The 18,907-nt window shown below is 47.7% G+C and overlaps 1 protein-coding gene across 2 annotated transcripts in view; it reads right to left on the reverse strand.

Moving 5' to 3' along the window:
- The window catches only part of VPS13A (vacuolar protein sorting 13 homolog A), a 1,844,906-nt gene that overhangs the window by 285,065 nt on the left and 1,540,934 nt on the right, over window positions 1–18,907 (reverse strand). For both annotated transcript variants that reach the window (XM_069230089.1, XM_069230094.1), the window contains exon 67: window positions 2,346–2,469. In XM_069230089.1, coding sequence (XP_069086190.1) covers window positions 2,346–2,469 — 124 coding nt within the window. The remainder of the gene's footprint in view (window positions 1–2,345; window positions 2,470–18,907) is intronic.

Below are 18,907 nucleotides of genomic sequence, written 5' to 3' on the forward strand. Positions count from 1 at the left end.
TGAGTCTTCCTTGGACCTTGCTGGTCCCTAGCAGTTCCACTTTTGCACCATACACAACATTTGCCTTTGTCCAGGCTTGTTGGTGGTTTTTCCTTCACCACAGGCTGACTGCAATTCTTCATCCGGCTTGGGACGCCAACTGCATCACCCAGGAACTCTTCATCTGCTCTAATGCTGTACTGCTGGTACTTACATTTTCCTAGTTCCTCCAATTGCCCTCCACCGATTCCACTTCCTTGGTTGGGGACCTGACCTCTGCCTTCCACTTTTGTAGTATATGGTTTGGTCCCCCCCAGGCCTTCAATAGTGCCTACTGCTTTTCACTGTTTTCTATTGCTTTTTATGCCTATTCCTGATGGTTACTGTATATATGTAGTGTGTCTACTTACCTCCTATTGGAGTACTGCCTATCTAGCAATTTAGTATTTGTGTCACTAAAATAAGGTACATTTATTTTTGTAACAGTGTGTGGTTCTTTCATGTATGTAAAAACTTCTTCACCGACTCATGCGCTTGCCAGGGCTTGTTGGTGGTTTTCCAGCACCACTGACCGACTGCATCACGACCGGCGACTTGAGACATTACTTTTGGAACTCCTCTTCTGCGCCTATGCTGCACTGCTGACTTTCTTGATCCACCGTCGACCTGGCCCTGCATCCACAGAAGGGTAGATAGTGGCTCCTGCCACAGCTGGACACTCCAACTCGAACTGGACTTGGTCCCCTTCTTTTGCAGGTCCTCCTCTGTCAGGATCCACATTTGGTTCCTTCCAGTCTTGTCTGCGTCTTGCACAGAACTTTTCCAAAGTCCTCCTGTTGGTTTTGGGGCAAAACCAGGTACTTACCTCTTTGTTCCTGGTCGCTGGGGGGGCACCCTGGCACTTACCTCTCGGGGTTCCTAGTTCCACCAGCTCCCCTCTACTAATTCCACTTCCTTGGGTGGGGGACTGCCTTTCACATTCCACTTTTTAGTATATGGTTTGGCCCTCCCCTAGGGCCCTCGCTGTTTGCTATTGTTTTTACCAATCCCTATTGCTTTCTATGCTATTTCCTGATTGATAATGTGTATATAATAGTGTGTTTACGTACCTCCAGTTGGGGTACTGCCTATACCTTGTTTTAGTATTTGTGTTACCATATTAAAGAACCTTCATGTTTTAACACTGTGTGGTTCTTTCATGTGTGTAAAGTGCTGTGTGACTACAGTGGTATTGCATAAGCTTTACATATCTCCTAGATAAGTCTTGACTGCTCCTCCACAGCTACCTCTAGAGAGCCCTGGCTTCCTAGACACTCTCTACACCACACTAATAGGTGACAGCATAGGTGATCAACACACACCAGGGCAGCTTCCTACACTCCCTCAAAGCCTTTGGGTTCAAGGCCCGGAAGTTGGAGCATGACTTTGGGTCGTGGTCGCGCTCCAAGAACCACAGACACACCAGGAGCGGATCCATCACCAATATCATGTAGTGTCAGGAGTCGCAGGGCTTGAAGTCAGTTTTCCTTGATGACATCTCAATGCACCAGAAGTCTAAAAACTCCAATAAAATGTTTAAAGGTCAGTCAAAATGCAACTGTAACAGTAGCTCTCTCCAGACACCATAGGTGCTCATCACACACCAGGCCAGCTTCCTATCAAGTGTCCAAACGTGTACAATTCATTGACTTTGCCATGGCTTGTTTGCAGTTGAGAAAAATTGCTTGATTTTATTATTGCTTGTAAACTCTATATCTCTGTAACGCTCCAGTGGATATTTTTCTTCCTATTGTCTAAATTCTTATAAAGATACCGTTGATTTTTATAAATTGGTGTCAGTTTAATGAGTATTATGTTCTTTTTCAGTTGTTTTGGTTCTGTTAAAATACTTAGCACTTGTTCTTCTGTGTGAGCCTTGCAGCGTAGTGCAACTGCTACCCAGGGTTAAGTTGAGTGTATATAAACGAAATCTACTGGACCGAAAGGGGTTGGTAAGTGTATTACACGGTGAAGTCTCACAACACCACCATATAATACACCCCATTTCCTCACATAGCCAAAGAAACACGGATATGATGTTGGAACAGTACAGGAAAATGTGAAAGTGCTGAATGTGATATAGAAAAACAGAACAAAAATGTTCAAGCATATGCAACTGTGACACTTCTACACCAAAGGCAGCAGCTAAAGATATTACATGCAAATCACATAAGTGAAGATACAAAGTAGCAACAGATATGAAATGCAAAACATGTATAGGTTGCTGTTGGATTATTGGCAATTTGTAATATAACTCAAGCAACAAAAAGGGGGCATTTCAAGACTCAAACACACAGAGCTGTGCTGTTGAAAATCTCTATGAATACCTTTTGATGCCTTGAAAGGTGCTGCTAGCCATGTCTATAATTCCACCAGTAGGCCTTGCCACTGCTCCCACCAAACCTTTGCCAACACCTTTGAAGAATCCAGCGGCTCCTTCTTTCTGTGCTCCTAGATACCGCATAGAAAAAGAAAAAAGAAACAAAAAACCGTTGAGAATCCTAATTAAGTGAAAATGTTTATCAGAAAAAAGGAAAACTAACACAGGTACTGCAAGCTTATTTAAGACGAATTGACTTTATTCCTGTGCCTCCTGGCATTGTGACATTTTTTCAAGACAGCACGTTGCTTTAACATTCGCTCTACAGCTGTATCATTTATTCAATTAGTATGTGTATTTCGGACATTTAGAGATCGTTTCACTGCAGTGACTGACAAAGGGTGTGTCAGAAAATAACCACCAACATTGAGTTTATGACAGCACTACAATGCTTCACGTGCCAGTGCCAACTTTTGATTTGTGTCAAACTCCACCTCATTCGGCTGTATTGAGGATAACATCGGAATCTAAACCTAAGTAAGCACAAAAAAGGAACAGCACTCACATTCTTATTAAACATTTCTCTCGTCAATATATCTTCAAGGAAGCCACTTAGAGCTTTGCACTTATTTGCTAAACATCACTATGCTGGCCCTGCCATTAGAATGGACAAAGACATGATACTTGCAGAACTAAGAAATGTATAATGCAATGCTTCTACCTCAAAGATACCATCTACACAAATAGTGTTATGTGCACTTCATGTATGTGTATGACAAGAGTCATGCAGAAAAGTAAAACCATTAAATACCTGTAACAAACGTTGTCTATCAAAAAGAAAAACAAGTTACTTACTTTCGATAACACTCTTTCTGGTAGATACTTTAAGTGCAGAATCCTCACCTATAGAGTATTTCCAGGTGCCAGACTGGAACCAGAAACTTTTACACACTAGTGCTCCAGTGTGATGGTGTCAATGAGTGGCTCTGTGCTGACCCCAACTCATCTGAAGTGGTGAATGAAGCTGCATATAAGCACCCCCCTGCGTACTAATGTCAGTTTCTTTCTGGACTCTTTTGGTCCCTACGGACTTGGAGCCCAAAAGTGTCAAGGAAATAGTGCTTCATGAACATTGGTATGGACGTTCATGTTGCAGCCAGAGAAATGTTGAGAAATGGAACTCCACCTGTCAACACAGCGGTAACACTCTTGGCCCAGGTGGAATCAATCTGGACGCCGCTTCTTGGCCAACTAATATCAGATCTTAACATTAAGGACTGTCCATCTTGACAAAGTCATTTTCTGCACCTCCTTGACTTTCTTTGCCCCAGAAAACTCTGAGAAAACTGATCATCCACCTGATGCGGTTTAGTACAATCAATGTAAAACTTCTCTTTTCTTGGGTCCAGCTGTTCGGAGTTGGAGTAGGATATATTGCCCACTGTGAAAAGGAGCCACAATGACTGGAAAAAGTTCACCTTGTTCCTCAACACAGGTTTACCTGGGAAAAACGTGATGTTGGGCAGCTGCTTAGGGACAGCCCGAACTCCACTTATGTGAGGAGCTCAAGTAATCGCGACAAGGAACACTGTGTTCAGACGCAATGAGCAGCTGGGCAGTGGCTCAAAGGTTGTACATACGAGTAAAATAAGGAGCAAATTAAGATCCCGTTGTGGCATTGGGACACCGTAGGTTCAAGGGACACAAGGACAAGCTGATCTGGCAAACTACAAAAGGGCTGACAATTAACCTTTAATGGAGCCCACTGTTGGAAGACGGCTCAGTTTATGGTGTACATCTATGATGTGGCACCCTGTACTGAGTCTAGGCAACCTTTAGTGGTAGTGTTTTGTTGCCTAGATAATCATAGCTCGCTGGGGGTAGCTGTGGAAAGCAGCTAAGGCTTATCAAGGAGGAGTGTAAAGCATTCACAATAGTCAGTCAGTGATGATTCACACAAAAAAGAACGACACCAAGTGTTACAAAAATTAAGTATTCTTTATTATCACACTAGTACTATCCCAATGTTGGTATATCTCCACATAGAGCTGTCTACACACAGAAAATATACTTTGAAACAAACAGGAAAAGCACAGAAATACATGGGACCCTATGGGGGGAGGAGCGGGGGGTGGGGGCGGGATAAGACCATATACTAAGAAAGTGGTGTAAGAATGGAGGTACCCAATCAAGATATGTTTATTAGGATCCCAGGGGTTGGGGGAGTATGAAATCACCCAAGGGAAGTTACAGAAATTCCCTAGGAGCCTGTGTGTAGAGGTGTTATCTAGCCGTGCGTCCTATAGGCTAACACATAGCGGTTGGAATTTTCAGGATTCAAGTCCCTTCCAAGAAGACCCGGAGGAAACCAGTTGGCATAAGGAAGGTTTGATAGTGCTCCCACCCGTGGATACCCAGAAGAGTGGAGTACCTGCACCAGGGAGCACAGGTGCATAGGGGTGAAGTGACATCTGAATCCTCTGTTGGAGTCAATGGGAGCCTTGTTTGTTCAGCTGCTATCGCAATCAGTGGACCCGGTCGGTGGAATCCAAGGACGGATTCTGGACAAGAACAACCTGAAAAAGAAGGGGACAGAGTCTAGACCATTCAGAGGTGTACAGGTGATGCAGGTAGGCAATGCCCACCCTTCTTGCAGAGACGTTCTTGCAGGTCAGTGAAGGGAGAAGTCCAGCTACGGAATCCAATTGGTGTAGGAAAATCCTTGAAGTCGCCCACGAGCTGTCCCATGTTGGTTGCTGGATTGCAGAGGGGTCAGTAGTCAGCAGAACTGACTACAAGCGTTGGCAAATGCAAGAAGTTGTTCCAGGGAATTTTGGGGACAAGCAAGGTCCGAGTGAATTGACCCTTGGAGGGCAATCAGCAGTGGCCCTCAGCAAGCAGGAAAGCCAGCAGGAATCACTGGAGTTCCCAGAAGGACCCACTTGGCAGCAGACACAGGGAGTCAGAGGGAGCCTCAGCAGCACAACAAGGAAGGAGTCCCATGCCACAGGAGGTGCAGGGAGGTCGCTATTCTTGGAGTTGCAGAGTGCTGGAGGCCAGGGCTTCTTGGAGCTCGAAGGTCTTTTGGAGAAAGAGTCAACAAGCCTTGATAACAACAATAGATGCTGTGCACAGGGGTTCTGCCCCAGTGGCTATAGCAAGGATCCACTGTCTCCCAAGTTGGATACAAGACAAGTTGACTTGGAGGGGAACACAGAACCACCACCTGTGTTGCACAGCCTTCTTGATGTTCATGGGACAACAGGATCCACCAGCTGGTGGTTGTCGTTGAGGTGCCTGAGGGTGCAGGGGAGTGACTCCTTCACTCCAAGGGAGATTCCTTCTTGCTTCCTGATGCAGAGTTCTTGTGCCTCTGGAGGATGCCCAGCTATGGTTGTTGCAGAATTCTTGCAGGACCGGGAGAAACAATGCTGAGGTAAGAGCCCTCCCAACTGGATACAGTCTTGTTTAGGTTCCTAGGGCAGACAATCAGCAGTTCCGGAGGCCAGTTTGCAGAAGTGTCTTGCAGAGAGTGCCTTGTAGAGTCTTGCTCGACAAATCTATGGACACACCCTCAGGGGAGCCCTTAAGTAACCTTAAAAGGGTGTTGGGCAGTATCTGCAGTGACCCACCTATCAGAAGGAGTCAGGGACGTCACCTAGCTGGACTAACCACTCAGATGATCCCAGAGGCCTCTGCACATCTTATCTAGAAGATGGCAGAAGCAGGTGGCCAACTGGCAGAGCTCTGTGCACCTCCCTAGGGGGACAGGGGGTGGGGGGAGGTCACTCAGTTGTCCCTGATGTGGTTTTGCACCAGAGCGGGAACCAAGGGTTCATGTACTGGTGCAAACCGGTTTGTGCAAGAAGAGCACCAAATCTGCCCTTCAATGCAGTCTGGTGGTGCTCAGAGGCCACCCCACCCCAGCCCAGAGACACCCATTTCAAAAGGAGAGGTAGTCATACCTCCCCTGTACAGGAAATCCTCTGTTCTGCCTTCCCCTTCTCGAGTTAGGTTCATCAGCAGAAGGGCAGAACAGTGTCTAGGGTCAGCAGAAGAGCAGGCTTGGGTGCAGACTCTACAAGGCTGTCTAGGTAGATATGGGGGATCCTCTAAGGAACCCCTAGGGTAGATGGTATCATGCACCTAACAATGGAATCGGTGTAGCTGCATGATTCCAACATGTTTGATACCAAACATTCCTAGGTTTGGAGAAGCCATTATTTAGCTGGACATCTTGTGTTGACCAGTGTCCACCACATACGTTAAGATTGCTTACCCAAACTTACAAAGCCCAGGGAATGGAGTCTGGGGTTTGTAGGAGTACCACTGCTTGTGCAGGGGTATCCTCACACTCAGAGCCACGCACCCTACTCTTGGGCAAAAGGGCCTACCATAGGGGTGACTAACAGGGTCTTAGCACAGTGAGCGCAATATAAGGCAAGTCTTACAGTTAGAGTGAAAGGTGCATGCACCATTTCACACAGACTACAATAGCAGGCCTGCAGACACAGTTTGCATGGACTCCTCTGGGTGGCATAATACATTCTGCAGGCCATTAAAGGCCCCTGGGGTACCAGTGTGCTGGGTACCTAAGTATCATTTACTAGGGACTTATAGGGGGACCCCAGTATACCAATGGTAGGTGGAGGAATCACTTACCAAGTCAAGTCAAACTTTATTCGGCCGAAGTACTCGGCCATAAAAGCACAAATACAATAGTTAAAAACAGTCATTAATTAAAACCTTTTCACAAACAGCTTCCAGAAATACATCTTGAAAACATGACTCATTTATACACCTATAATAACAAAAGAAATATTTAAAACAGAGTGTTTCACTTTCCCAAAAAAGAACAAGATACCAACATTGCATCAACTTTTATGATTAAAATAGCAGCAATTACATAGCTAAGGACTGCAGTGCAAATATCAACAGAGGACATAGACTGCAAATTAATCAGTCCTCTTTATGTGATGTGCATTGTTTGTGCAACAAAATGGGGCACAAAAATCTCAGCCTTGGAGAGGTATACAAAGTGCAAAATAAAAAAGAGCAAAGTGGATTGTTCAGTTAGCCCATCACATTGGCATGGAGGAAGAGATGCGTGCCAGGTACCACAGACAGGATATGCCACTAAATGATTGACAATATTCAGCCTTAACGCGGTTAAATAATATTGGTGTACAGGTTTTACTCGCCATGAAAAGTAAGGCTCTATATTAGAAGTTGCGCAAATCTGCATTGATTTTATAACGGTGGGCATATTTAAAACCCCCACCAGGCTAAATTCCTCTCTCGCTCAACCATAAAACTGTGTTAGCTTTGTTTTATGGAAAGCAAAAATATTTTCATGGTTGTGAAAAAAGGATATGCAACGTAAATTATAAAAGGTGCGTTTTACTAAAGCCATCCATGGAATTAAGGCCATATTATCCAATTTTAGAGAATCAGCCAACACTCTTCTAGAAAAGTGGGCTTGAGTGGCACACCATCATTTCAACCACAGAAGTAGGGTGCAAACTTTATACGATATTCAAGATAACCCATCCCTAATTCTGTGTGAACAATAAAACTCCCAGTTGCCCTGGGAATCGCTATCAGTCTACACAAAAAACTATTTTCAGTGGCCTGCAGTTTCCCATAGCTGTATACCCCCAAATTCTGGCTCCATAGGTACCTACTCCTTATCTTAAAATTTCCCCCCGGCGTCAGTCTGGATCCAGAGATTTTTCTTCGAGCAGTACCCTTGCGCCCCGTTACCTGCTGTCGGTTGACTCTGCGTCCATCGTTAGCATAGTGGTCTCTGGATATGATGTTGCGGGTCATATATAAACACCAAACCAGGGTGCTGACTTCAGTTTCCTCTCACGACTTTCTCTGCCACGAATGTGATGCCATGATGAACAGTGACTAGAACTAGGGCCCTGAAAGGGAAGTTCCTGTGTTGATGTGTCCTAGAAGCTGTAGTGCCCCTGCTAATCAGGATCCCTGGGCTACAACTCTTTTCCTAAATCTGCTGTGATGCGCTGGCACAATTGGATACACTCTTAAATATCATTGTAAGTCCCTAGTAAATGGGTACACCAGTACCCAGGGCATGGGATATTAGGGGTAGGCCCCTGAGGGCAGCAGCACTGATTGTGCCACCCTCTAGGGCCCTGCACCCAGAACTGCCACTGCAGCCTGAGTGTTCTGGGGCAAACCTACAAAGACAAATTCAACATACCACACTCCTTGTGTGCCCTGTCTACCGTACACTGCATATGTTATGAGAAAGTCACCCTTCTGGTAGGCCTTTCAGCCCTTACGCAGGGTGCACCATACTATATATGAGGGCACAGTTGCATGAGCAATATGCCCCCACTGTCTCCTTGCCAAACCTGGGACATAGTGAGTGGACAGAACAGCCATGCTGAGTACATGTACTGGACACTGGTCAAACACGAGTTCCCCAGCTACATGATGGCCACTCTGCACCCTGGGTCGTCTGGTATCAAACAACTCAGGAAGATAAATCCAAACTGGCATGGTTGCTGACTGGTTCCATCCAGCATGTCACCTTCAGACAGCCAATACACAAACCTTGGGGGAAAGCCCCGTCTCTCTGGTTTGTGAAACAATGCCCTTCCTGGATGAGAAGCTAACATCCCCCCCCCCCCCTCTCAGGAATGTTCCTCCCCTGGCGGTGAGCTTTAAAGGGCTACTGACCTTGAAACTCAAGCCCCCAGACCAGCTGCTAGCAGCAGATGGCTTCCCCCTTTGCCAACCCCCAGTTTTGGAGGGAGCAAAGGCGGGAAACTGCGCAAAGGGTAGGAGGAGGGGTCTCACTGAGGATGCACCCCCCCCCAGGGTCTTAAAGATAAAGTGGACCCTCCATTTAATTTTCTTCCATGTTGGATGGCAGTAAAATAGCCAATGAGGTTTAGGGTAGTAACCCTTCCCACAGGAAGTGGTCACTGTAGTGGGTGTAGCCACCCAAGGGTAAGAGTCCCATTGGACACTACCAGGTTCCTCCTAAAAATCCCACTAAATTCAGTATTTAGTGGGCTCCCCTAGACCAAGAAATCAGATTCATCAGGTAGAAAAGAAGACAGCACCAAAGAACCCGACAGCACGAGCACAGAGGACCTGCTGCACCAGAAGAGGCTCCAAGACCTCTGCTTGCTGCACCAGAGTCCTGACAATCACCGCTGCTGAGGAGGTGACCACTGGACCAACCACAAAAGACCCAGAGGACCTCTAGGCTGCGCAAATAGCACAAGATCTCCCTCCTGAGTGGAGGCACCACTCAAGAAACTAAAGAAATCTGCACAGAAGCAGCCAACTGGCACGGGTCACTTCACCGACCAGACAATATCTCCACAACCGGAAGTCGCAGCCGGACCCGACAACACACCATCAACAGCCCAGACAAGACCTACAAGTGTGCCACCTTTGTGGCATTGTGTCCTCCTGTGGCTGAGTTATGCCAATACCCAAGGTACTGGTCAGTGCACGTCGGACAACAACAAAAACACCTCACCCAGAGCTGCAACTGGACCAGGAGGAAGCCTCAGTTGAGGGACTTCAGGTCCAAAGGGTTCAATTGCACACAGCCTCCAAGACTTCCAACTCGCCCTGCATCCGGCCGCCCTGAGCACTGCATCGCGGAACCTGCTGTGCGCCACGGGGGGTCCCTAAGCTCTTGCAACTTTATCAGCCCAAGGGGACCCAAAGGCACCTCCTTTAAACCTGCAAACCAGCTCCTTTTCCAGGTGGCTCCTCCAAGTGACCCTGTGCCAAGAGACTTTCCAGAACTGCTCCCGCCGTTACTAGGAGCCGCTCGAAACTCTCCAGCTGGCACAGTGTACCCACCAACCTCATCGACCATCCTGCAAAAGAAGAGACTGGTAACTCACTTGTGTGATTTTACATACATTTTATAGGAGGCCTTACATTGATTCCTATAGTGCGTAATTACGCACAGAAAGACGAATTTTATTAAAAATGTGAAAAATCAGAACTAAAAAAGTACTTAATGTATCTTAACCATTTTGGTCTTAACAATTATATAAAACTCTGATGTATTTTTGAAACTCTGACCTTGAGTTATTCATTGAGTGTGTGTGGTGCATGATTGATATTGTGAGTACAACAAGTGCTTAGCAAATCTCCTGGATTAGCCTAACTACTCAAGCAGCTACCTCAAAAAATCGAGCATTAGGTGATCTGATTTGTACCTCTGGAAACCAACGTGTGGTTGCCTGGACCTCCCTACACTGTGTGCCTAGTCTTGCACAGTGCATAGAGGGCCAGCCTCCTACACCTGTCCCTAGAAATCAGTTTGCAGAGCGGGGAGGATGGGTGGGTCGGTAAGGAATCTGCAACTAGAATATGTCTTTACCAGATAATGTTACTATAGGTAAGTAACTTGTTTATCTGATAGAGACTCCTCGTTGCAGATTCTATACCTCAGAGAGCAGTACCTACCCTGGAGGTGGATCTGTAAACCAAGATCATACTACGAAGTCCTGAAGGACCAAACGGGCAGAGTACCCGCCCCAGAGACCCGACTGTCTAGGCAGTAGTGTTTAGTAAATGTGTGCAAGGACGCCCACATTGCTGCCTGACAGATGTCCAGGACTCTAACTCTGAATACTAATGCAGTGGTTACAGCTGTTGCTCTGGTAGAATGAGCCCTCTGGGGGTTGCTTTCTAGCCAATGCGGAGCACATTTTAATGCAGAAGACCACCCATCTAGAGTAGGTTCTCTTATGCACTCCCGAACTTTCTTCGCACCTACATAACGCCCAAAGGGGTGATCATCCATGCGGAACTCTTTTTTACAATCAAGATAGAATGCTGTAGGAAAGTGACACTGTTGGCATGGTTACTCCCCCACTTTCTTCCCTGATATTGATGCCAGTTTTGATTTAAAATGTGCTGGGATCCTGCTAACCAGGCCCCATCACCAGTGTTCTTTCCCAAAATCTATACCTTTGTTTTCACAAGTGGCACTCCCATGGCACACAGTTAAGTCCCTTGTAAAATGTATCCATGGTGCCAAGGGCCCTGTGGCCAGGATAGGTCCCCAAGGGCTGCAGCATGTATTATGCCACCCTGTGGGACTGATCACCAAGCACATAGACGCTGCCTTTGCAGCTTGTGCGTGCTGGCGGAGAGAAAAGACAAAGTCGACATGGCACTCCCCTCAGAGTGCCATGTCCACAAACCACTTCCTGTGGCATAGGTAAGCTACCCCCTAGCAGGCCTTACGGCCCTAAGGCAGGGTGCACTAATCGAGGGTGAGGGCATAGCTGCATGAGCAACATGCCGCTACAGTGTCTAAGTCCATTCTTGGGAACCCAACGCTTTGTTTGGACCCTGCACCCGGCGGCTTTTGTGCTGCTGAGGGTGTGTGTTTGGTGCCTACTTGTGGCCCCCAAGGTGCTCCTCTTGAAACCGAGTGCCCCCAGTCTCCATAGGAGCTCTTGTTAATTTTGCCTCCACTTTGACCTCTCCACCTGGCCGGCCCGTGTTGCTGGTGGTGGGTGTTTGGGGTTAACTTTAACTCCAACCTGTGGACCTCCTAAAACCCGTAGACTGGAACTGTAAGTTTTGTACTTACCTGAAAATTGGCCTTACTTTTCTTCCCCCCCCCCCCCCCCCCCCCGGAACTGTTTCTGCACATTGCAGTCAACTTTTAAAACCAATAATTTCCAATATTTCAAAAACTGAACAATTTATCGATTTCAAAGTATTATAGTATTATTTTTATATATATATATATATATATATATATATATATATATATATATGTATATATATATACATATACGTGAAATACAAATCTATTAAAGTACTTACCTGCAACTTGAATCTTGTGGTTCTAGAAATAAATTAACAAAATATATTTTTGCTATATAAAACCATTGGTCTTGAGTTAAGTCATGGAGCGTGTGCTTCTTCTATCGTATGTGTGTGTACAATGCTTTGCACGACCCTCTGATAAGTCCAACTGCTCGACCACACTACCACAAAAGGGAGTATTAGTATTATGTACTTTAGCTTCTGTTAAGCCTCTCAGGAACCCCTGGACCCTGTGCACACTATGTCTCATTTTGATATAGTATATACAGAGCCAGCTACCTACAAACGACAGTGCTCTTTTTTGGGTCTAGACGGCTGAAACTCTCCTCTTCCTTAGTAGGATGTGGGCTCACATAAAAAGTCGGTAAAGTGAATTATTGGCCCACATGAAAGGGTGTGACCACTTTAGGCAGAAAAGAAGCCAGAGTATGAAGCACCACCTTGTCAGGGTGGATGGAGATAAAAGGTGGCTTTGAAGAAAGAGCCTGTACCTCACTCACTCTGCAGGGAGAGGTGGTAGCTATGAGGAAGCCTTTCAGAGTAAGCAGGCAAAGTGGGCAGGTGTTAAATGGCTCAGAGGGAGCACACATTAGATGGGTAAGAGCTAAGTTCAAATCCCATTGGGGCATTATGAACGGGGAAGGAGCTAAGAGATGGGGAAGGTCCTTAAGAAATCGTCCAACAATTGGAGATGTAAACAAGGAGGGTTGGTCAGGCAAGGGTCGGAAAGCCAAGATAGCAGACAAATAACCCTTTAGGGTGCGCAGAGCCCTGTTGGGCCAAAGAAAGATTAAACAAAAGAACCTCAGAAAAGGGGGCAGAGAGGAGGTCAACAGACTTGTCTCTACACCATGCCACAAATATGTTCAAATGACAGGTGTATACCGTTTTGATGAAGGGACGCCGGGCTGCCAAAATTACATTATAGACTTCGGGCAGAAGGTCAAAAGCTATCAACTGCGCCACTCAATCTCCACTCAAGAAGGAGACTGGACAGGTTGGGGTGGAGAACTGTTCCCTGCTGCTGCGACAGAAGACAGTCGGATTGGAGGCTCTATGGCCATGTTCAAGAGCTCGCTATACCAGAAACTTTGTGCCCAGTCCTGAGCTACAAGAATGACTTGGGCTTGGTTGTTCTTGATCTTCTTGAGAAGTCTGAGCAGAAGTGGAATTGGTTGAAAGAGTAAAGGAGGCCTGAAATCCATTTGAAACGAAAATCGTCACCAAGCGAGTGCCATCTTGGTAACTCCAACATGCAAAACGGCTGAGATTATATGTTTTCTGCAGAGGCAAACAGATCTAACCAAGTCTCTCACCCCTGCTGAAAGAGACCTTGCACCACCTCCAGATACAGACGCTATTCATGATCGATCAGGCACTGACAGCTGAGTTTGTCTGCTCTGACATTCACAGAGCCCACCAGATATTGAAACACCAGGGATATGCCTGATGTTCCAGCCATGTCCAGAGGTGAAGAGCCTCCTGACAAAGGGTCCATGACCCCACCTCGCCCTGCTTGTTGCAGTACCACATGGGAGTGGTGGTGTCCTTGAACACCTGCACCACTTTCGCTTTGAGAGAGAAGGAATGCTTTCAATTCTAGTCTGATCGCCCAGAGCTCCAATAAGTTGATTAGGAGCTTGGACTCCGCTGGAGACCAGACACCTCTGATCTCCGCCTTTTCCATGTGGCCACCCAATCTCAGGAGTGACGCATCAGTCAGTGCAGTTCCATCTGGTTGGGAAAGGGAGAGAGCTCTGCCTCGGACACAATCACCGCACAAAAACCACCAATGCTGATATTGCGCAGTCCACTCCGAGATGTAGACCATGTTGGACAGATTCCTCAGATGCTGCGCCCACTGGAACTTCAGGTCCCACTGCAGAGCCCGCATATGCCATCTAGCATGAGTCACCAGCAGGATGCAGGAGGCCACGAGGCCCAGCAGCCTCAGAGTCATTCTCACTGAAATCCGGATAGAGGGTGAAACATTGGAATAATAGCCTAAATATCTTGGACTCACTTTTCGGGATGATAGGCCCGAAACTGCACTGTGTCCAGAACAGCTCCGATGAAAGGGAGCAGCTGAGAGGGAGTCAGGTGTGACTTCGGCACATTTATAGTGAACCCCAGAGTGTGCAGGAGGCTCGTCGTATTCTGAAGGTTGGAGATGACTTTCTGGGGCATGTCCGCCTTCAACAGCCAGTCGTCGAGGTAGGAGAAGACTGAAACCCCTGACCTGCACAGAAGAACTGCAACCACCGCCATCACTTTGGTGGCGCTGGTAAGGCCCTAAACAGAAAATGAAAATTGTAAATTGAAAGTGCTCTGACCTACCTGAATTGAGGTAACATCTGTAAGCAGGCAAGACAGGGATATAGAAATAAGCTTCCTGCAAGTCAAAGGATACCATCCAGTCTCCTAGGTCCAAGGCAGACAGGACCTGAGCTAGGGTGAGCATTTTGAACTTCTCCTTTTTGAGGAAGAGATTGAGGGCCCAAAGGTCTAGGCTAGGACATAAGCCCTTGTCCATTCTGGGCACAAGAAAGTAGTGGGGATAACAACCACAACCCACTTCTGGCGCAGGGACCCTATTGATGGCTCCCTTGGCCAAGAGAGCCGCAACTTTCTCGCGGAGAAGAGCCTGTTGATCCTCCAGTTAGTGGCCTTAGGATGGAGGCATGGCCAGAGGGGTAGTCTTGAAGGGGAGGGAGTAGCCCCTTCGGACAATCTGCAAAACCCACCAGTGCTTAGTGATGGATTCCCAGTGGGGTAGGTGATGGCGAATCCTGCCGCCAACTCGCCTTAGATGGAGGGACGGACTAGGAAGGCTTGGAGGCTGCAGCCGGGATGGGGGTGGACTGGGCAGCCACTGGTTCCCTGTCCCGCGAGCCTGTGGGATTCTTTGTCCCCGGCCACGCAGGGGCTGAGCAGTATGAGTGGCAAGGTGGCTTGGAAGGGGACGAGACAGGGGGCCACTTCCATGGCCACGAAAGGGGCGAAAGACGGACTGTTGGGGGCGAGGGGCAGTCGAAAGGCCAAATGACCGAGCCCTAGCCCGGGAGTCCTTGAACCTCTCAAACGCCGAATCTGTCTTGTCTCCAAAGAGACGGGTGACATCAAAGGGCTTGTCCATAGGAGACCTTTGGACATCCACCGAGAAACCAGATGTCCTCAACCAGGCGTGGAGCCTCAAGGCCACCATCAATGCAACTGATCTACCCAGAGAGTCGGTTGTGTTCCGCCCACATCTAATAGTGAACCTTGCCGCGTCCCTCCCATCAGCAACTGCTTGGGAGATGATAGTCCGGGACTCCTCTGGTATCTGCAGCAAGACTTGTGTGGCTGCATCCCACAGGGATTGAGTATAACAGCCCAAAAGGCATGCGGTGTTCACGCAGACTGGAGGAAGAAAACATCTTCTTCCCAAGTTGGTCCAGTCTCTTTGATTCCCTATATGGAGGTGTGGAAGGGAATGCGCCAGATGAAAAGGATGCCTGGATAATAAGGCTCTCAGGTGTGGGGTGCTGGGACAGGAATTTAGGGTCGTTTGGGGCGGGTCGATGGCGGCGATCGATCGTCCTGTTCACATGAGCCCCTGTGCTGGGTCTAGACCAAGTACTCAGAAGGGCATCAGTGAGGCCTTTATTGAAGGAAAGGAGAGGCTCAGATGTGGAAGCCCTTGGCTAAAACACCTCCGTCAGGAGATTAGACCTGACTTCAACAGTAGGCAGTTCGAGACCAAAGACCTCAGCTGCCCTACTGATCACCACAGAGTATGTGGCTCCCTCTGCCGTAGCCACAGTAGTGGGAGAAAGCATGCCAGGTTCTGGAAAAGTATTCAGACCATTGGCCTCGCCCAATTCCTCTGCCTAGTCCATGTTCGGGTTGTCCTGGTTTTCATAAGGGTCTAGGGAACCCTCAAATCCTTCCCCATATTCATACCCATATAAAAAAGGGTCTGAATCCAACTTGGGGTGAATAGATCCCATCGAAGAAGAGGGCGGCGTTGACCGATGCTGCTCTGTCTTCTTGTTGTACAAGTTACTTACCTTCGGTAACAAAATATCTGGTAGAGACATATTCTAGTTACAGATCCCTTACCTTAGAATTTTCCACCAGGTGTCAGACTCGATCTGGAGATTTTTCTTTGAGCAATACCCTTGCACGTCGGTAGATGGTGTCTGTCGACTCCGCAGGCGTCGTAGGCATCGTGGTCGCCGTGATGATGTTGGGAGTAGTACATAGACGCCACCCGTTGATGTTGATCGTGGGCACAACAGACGTTGGAAGAGTTGACAACCCAGAGGGCGCCGGGGAAGGTCGTGATGGTACGATCGGCTGTCGGTACTGATCCGGAGGGGCCCTTAGAGGCCAGGCCTGGATCCCCCGGCACGGAACCAGAAGGACCCCCAGCCGAACAACCAGGGCCCGAAGGTGCCGGAGGGGGGTAGACTGGCCAAATATGAGACGCATGGCCTCATACATTTTAATTTAAGAGGGCAGGAGTCGCTCTGGCTCCCATAAAGTTGGAGAGGCGCGGAGTGGGTCCAGAACTAAGCTCCGAGGACAGAGGCCTGGAGCGTCGATGCTCCTCCGGCATTGCATCAGCCGAGCGGCGGGGTGAAGTCGAACAATGTCTAGCCTTCTTCGACGACTTCTTCTTACCTGAGAGACCCTAAGACTTGGAGGAATACGAGTGGTGGTGACTCTGCGAGCAGTCTCAAGACCTTCCTCTCGAGCGAAACCAGGAATGATGCGGAGTGGAGCACCAGGCTGCCATAAACTTGAGGGAATACACTCCCTCAGGGCCTTCGGGTGCATGTCCCGGTGCTCGGAGCACGACTTCGGGACGTAGGCGCGCTCCAGGCATCACATACAGACCCGGTGCAGATCAATTACTGACATCATGCAGTGACATGCCTTGCAAGGCTTGAAACCGGTCTTTGGGGACATCCTCGACGCACCAAAAAAAATCACCAAAATTCAACAAAAGTGTCGAAATTGGTCAAAAACTGACCAGGGTAGCTCTCTCTACGGATCAGCGCGTGGCACAGAAAGTAAATAACTGACGTCACCACGCAAAGGCGGTGTCTATATACAACTCCCAGTGTCATTACTGCAACCACGATGCCAACAACGCCTGCAGAGTCGACCAATGCCGCCTGCCGGCACGCAAGGGTACTGCTCAAAGAACATTCTCCAGATCCAGTCTAACGCCTGGGGAAAATTCTAAGGTAAGGAATCTGCAACTAGAAGTCTCTAACAGATAAAGACTTGCATTGCTTTACCACTTGGTCATAAGTGAGTTTCCACAGGAAACCACTGCTGACATAGGTACATACTGTACTTTTTGCACATTTGTATTTTTCCAAATTTCGGTAGATTGGATTGCTTAGGGTCTGGCATGGCCTTTCACCAATCTTTGGGAAAAAGTTTAGACCACTAGGGTAGGCTAGATACATAGACACTACACCAGTGCCATGTATTCGGTTGAGGAATGTAGACTTCCTCAGAAGTTTGGGTACACCATCCTTAATTTCCAGGATGTGGGACTCTATATAGGTCTACAAAACTAAAGAGGAAGAGTAACCATACGGAACCTCAGCTCCTAGAACTGCTCATAAAATATGACCTCCAGCATCCTGAAGGACAGGAAGATGAGGGAGACCAAGGTGGGAGGTACCTCAGACTCTGTCTCTAACCAGGTCTTAGAGGACTCAGAAGAGGTCTCTAAGGACAACCCTGGGCCTGAACTGTGTGGTAGTAATAGTGCAGAAGTGGGCCACCTAGGTAGGACCACTTTTACCCCCCCCCCCCCCGGGAAGGTCCAGAGGGTAACCAGGAGGAACAGATCTTCCACCACATCACACTCACTCTCCTCAGCATCCTATGCTGAGTCCGCCTCCTCTAATCACTCAGAAGAGTTAGTGTTAGATAGGAGTTACCACCTGCTCAAGACTGAGAAAGCTAAGCTCAGACTGAAAAGGGAGCAGCTGGCTCTTGAAAGGGAGACCGTAGAGGTAGAGGTGGAGAGGAAGCATTTAGGATTAGACCCCCTTTGGTGGCAGCACACGAGACGCCAGGGTCAGAGAGGAACACTTTGCTTCTAGGAATCTGAACAGGACAGTTGCCTCTTACAAATCTGGGGATAATAGGCTAACTGCTTTGGAGAGAGCCTGTAAAGTCCAAAAGATCGCCCAGAGGAAGTGGGCAGCTATCCTGTGGCTCTCCTTTGCAGACAAAAGAAGAGACAAACTTTTGGCAGTTACGAAAGAGGATGCAGACAACTAACAAGTTTTGGAAGAGGCACTGATTGATGGGTTTGGGCTTACTACTGAGGAATACAGGATTAAATTCAGGGAAACCCAGAAGGAGTCCTCTCAAGACTGGATTGATTTTGTAGACTATGCAGTTAAGACTCTGCAAGGCTGGATACATGGTAGTAATGTACATGCCTATGAAGGGATGAACAACTTGATCATGAGAGAGCACATTCTTATTAACTGTGTGTCTAAAAAATGGCATAAAAACCTGGTGGATTCTGAGCTGGCCTCTCCCCGAGAATTGAGAAAGAAGGTAGAAAAATGGGCCCGCACCTGGGTGAATAAGAAAACTTATATCACAAAAGAAAAAGAAAAAGAATACTAATAAGTCCCAAGAGAAGGAAAGGGAGTAGCCTAAAGACAAAAATAAAGTTTCTTCTTCAGGTCAACA

Source organism: Pleurodeles waltl, chromosome 1_1 (assembly GCF_031143425.1).
Source record: "Pleurodeles waltl isolate 20211129_DDA chromosome 1_1, aPleWal1.hap1.20221129, whole genome shotgun sequence".
Taxonomy (NCBI): domain Eukaryota; kingdom Metazoa; phylum Chordata; class Amphibia; order Caudata; family Salamandridae; genus Pleurodeles; species Pleurodeles waltl.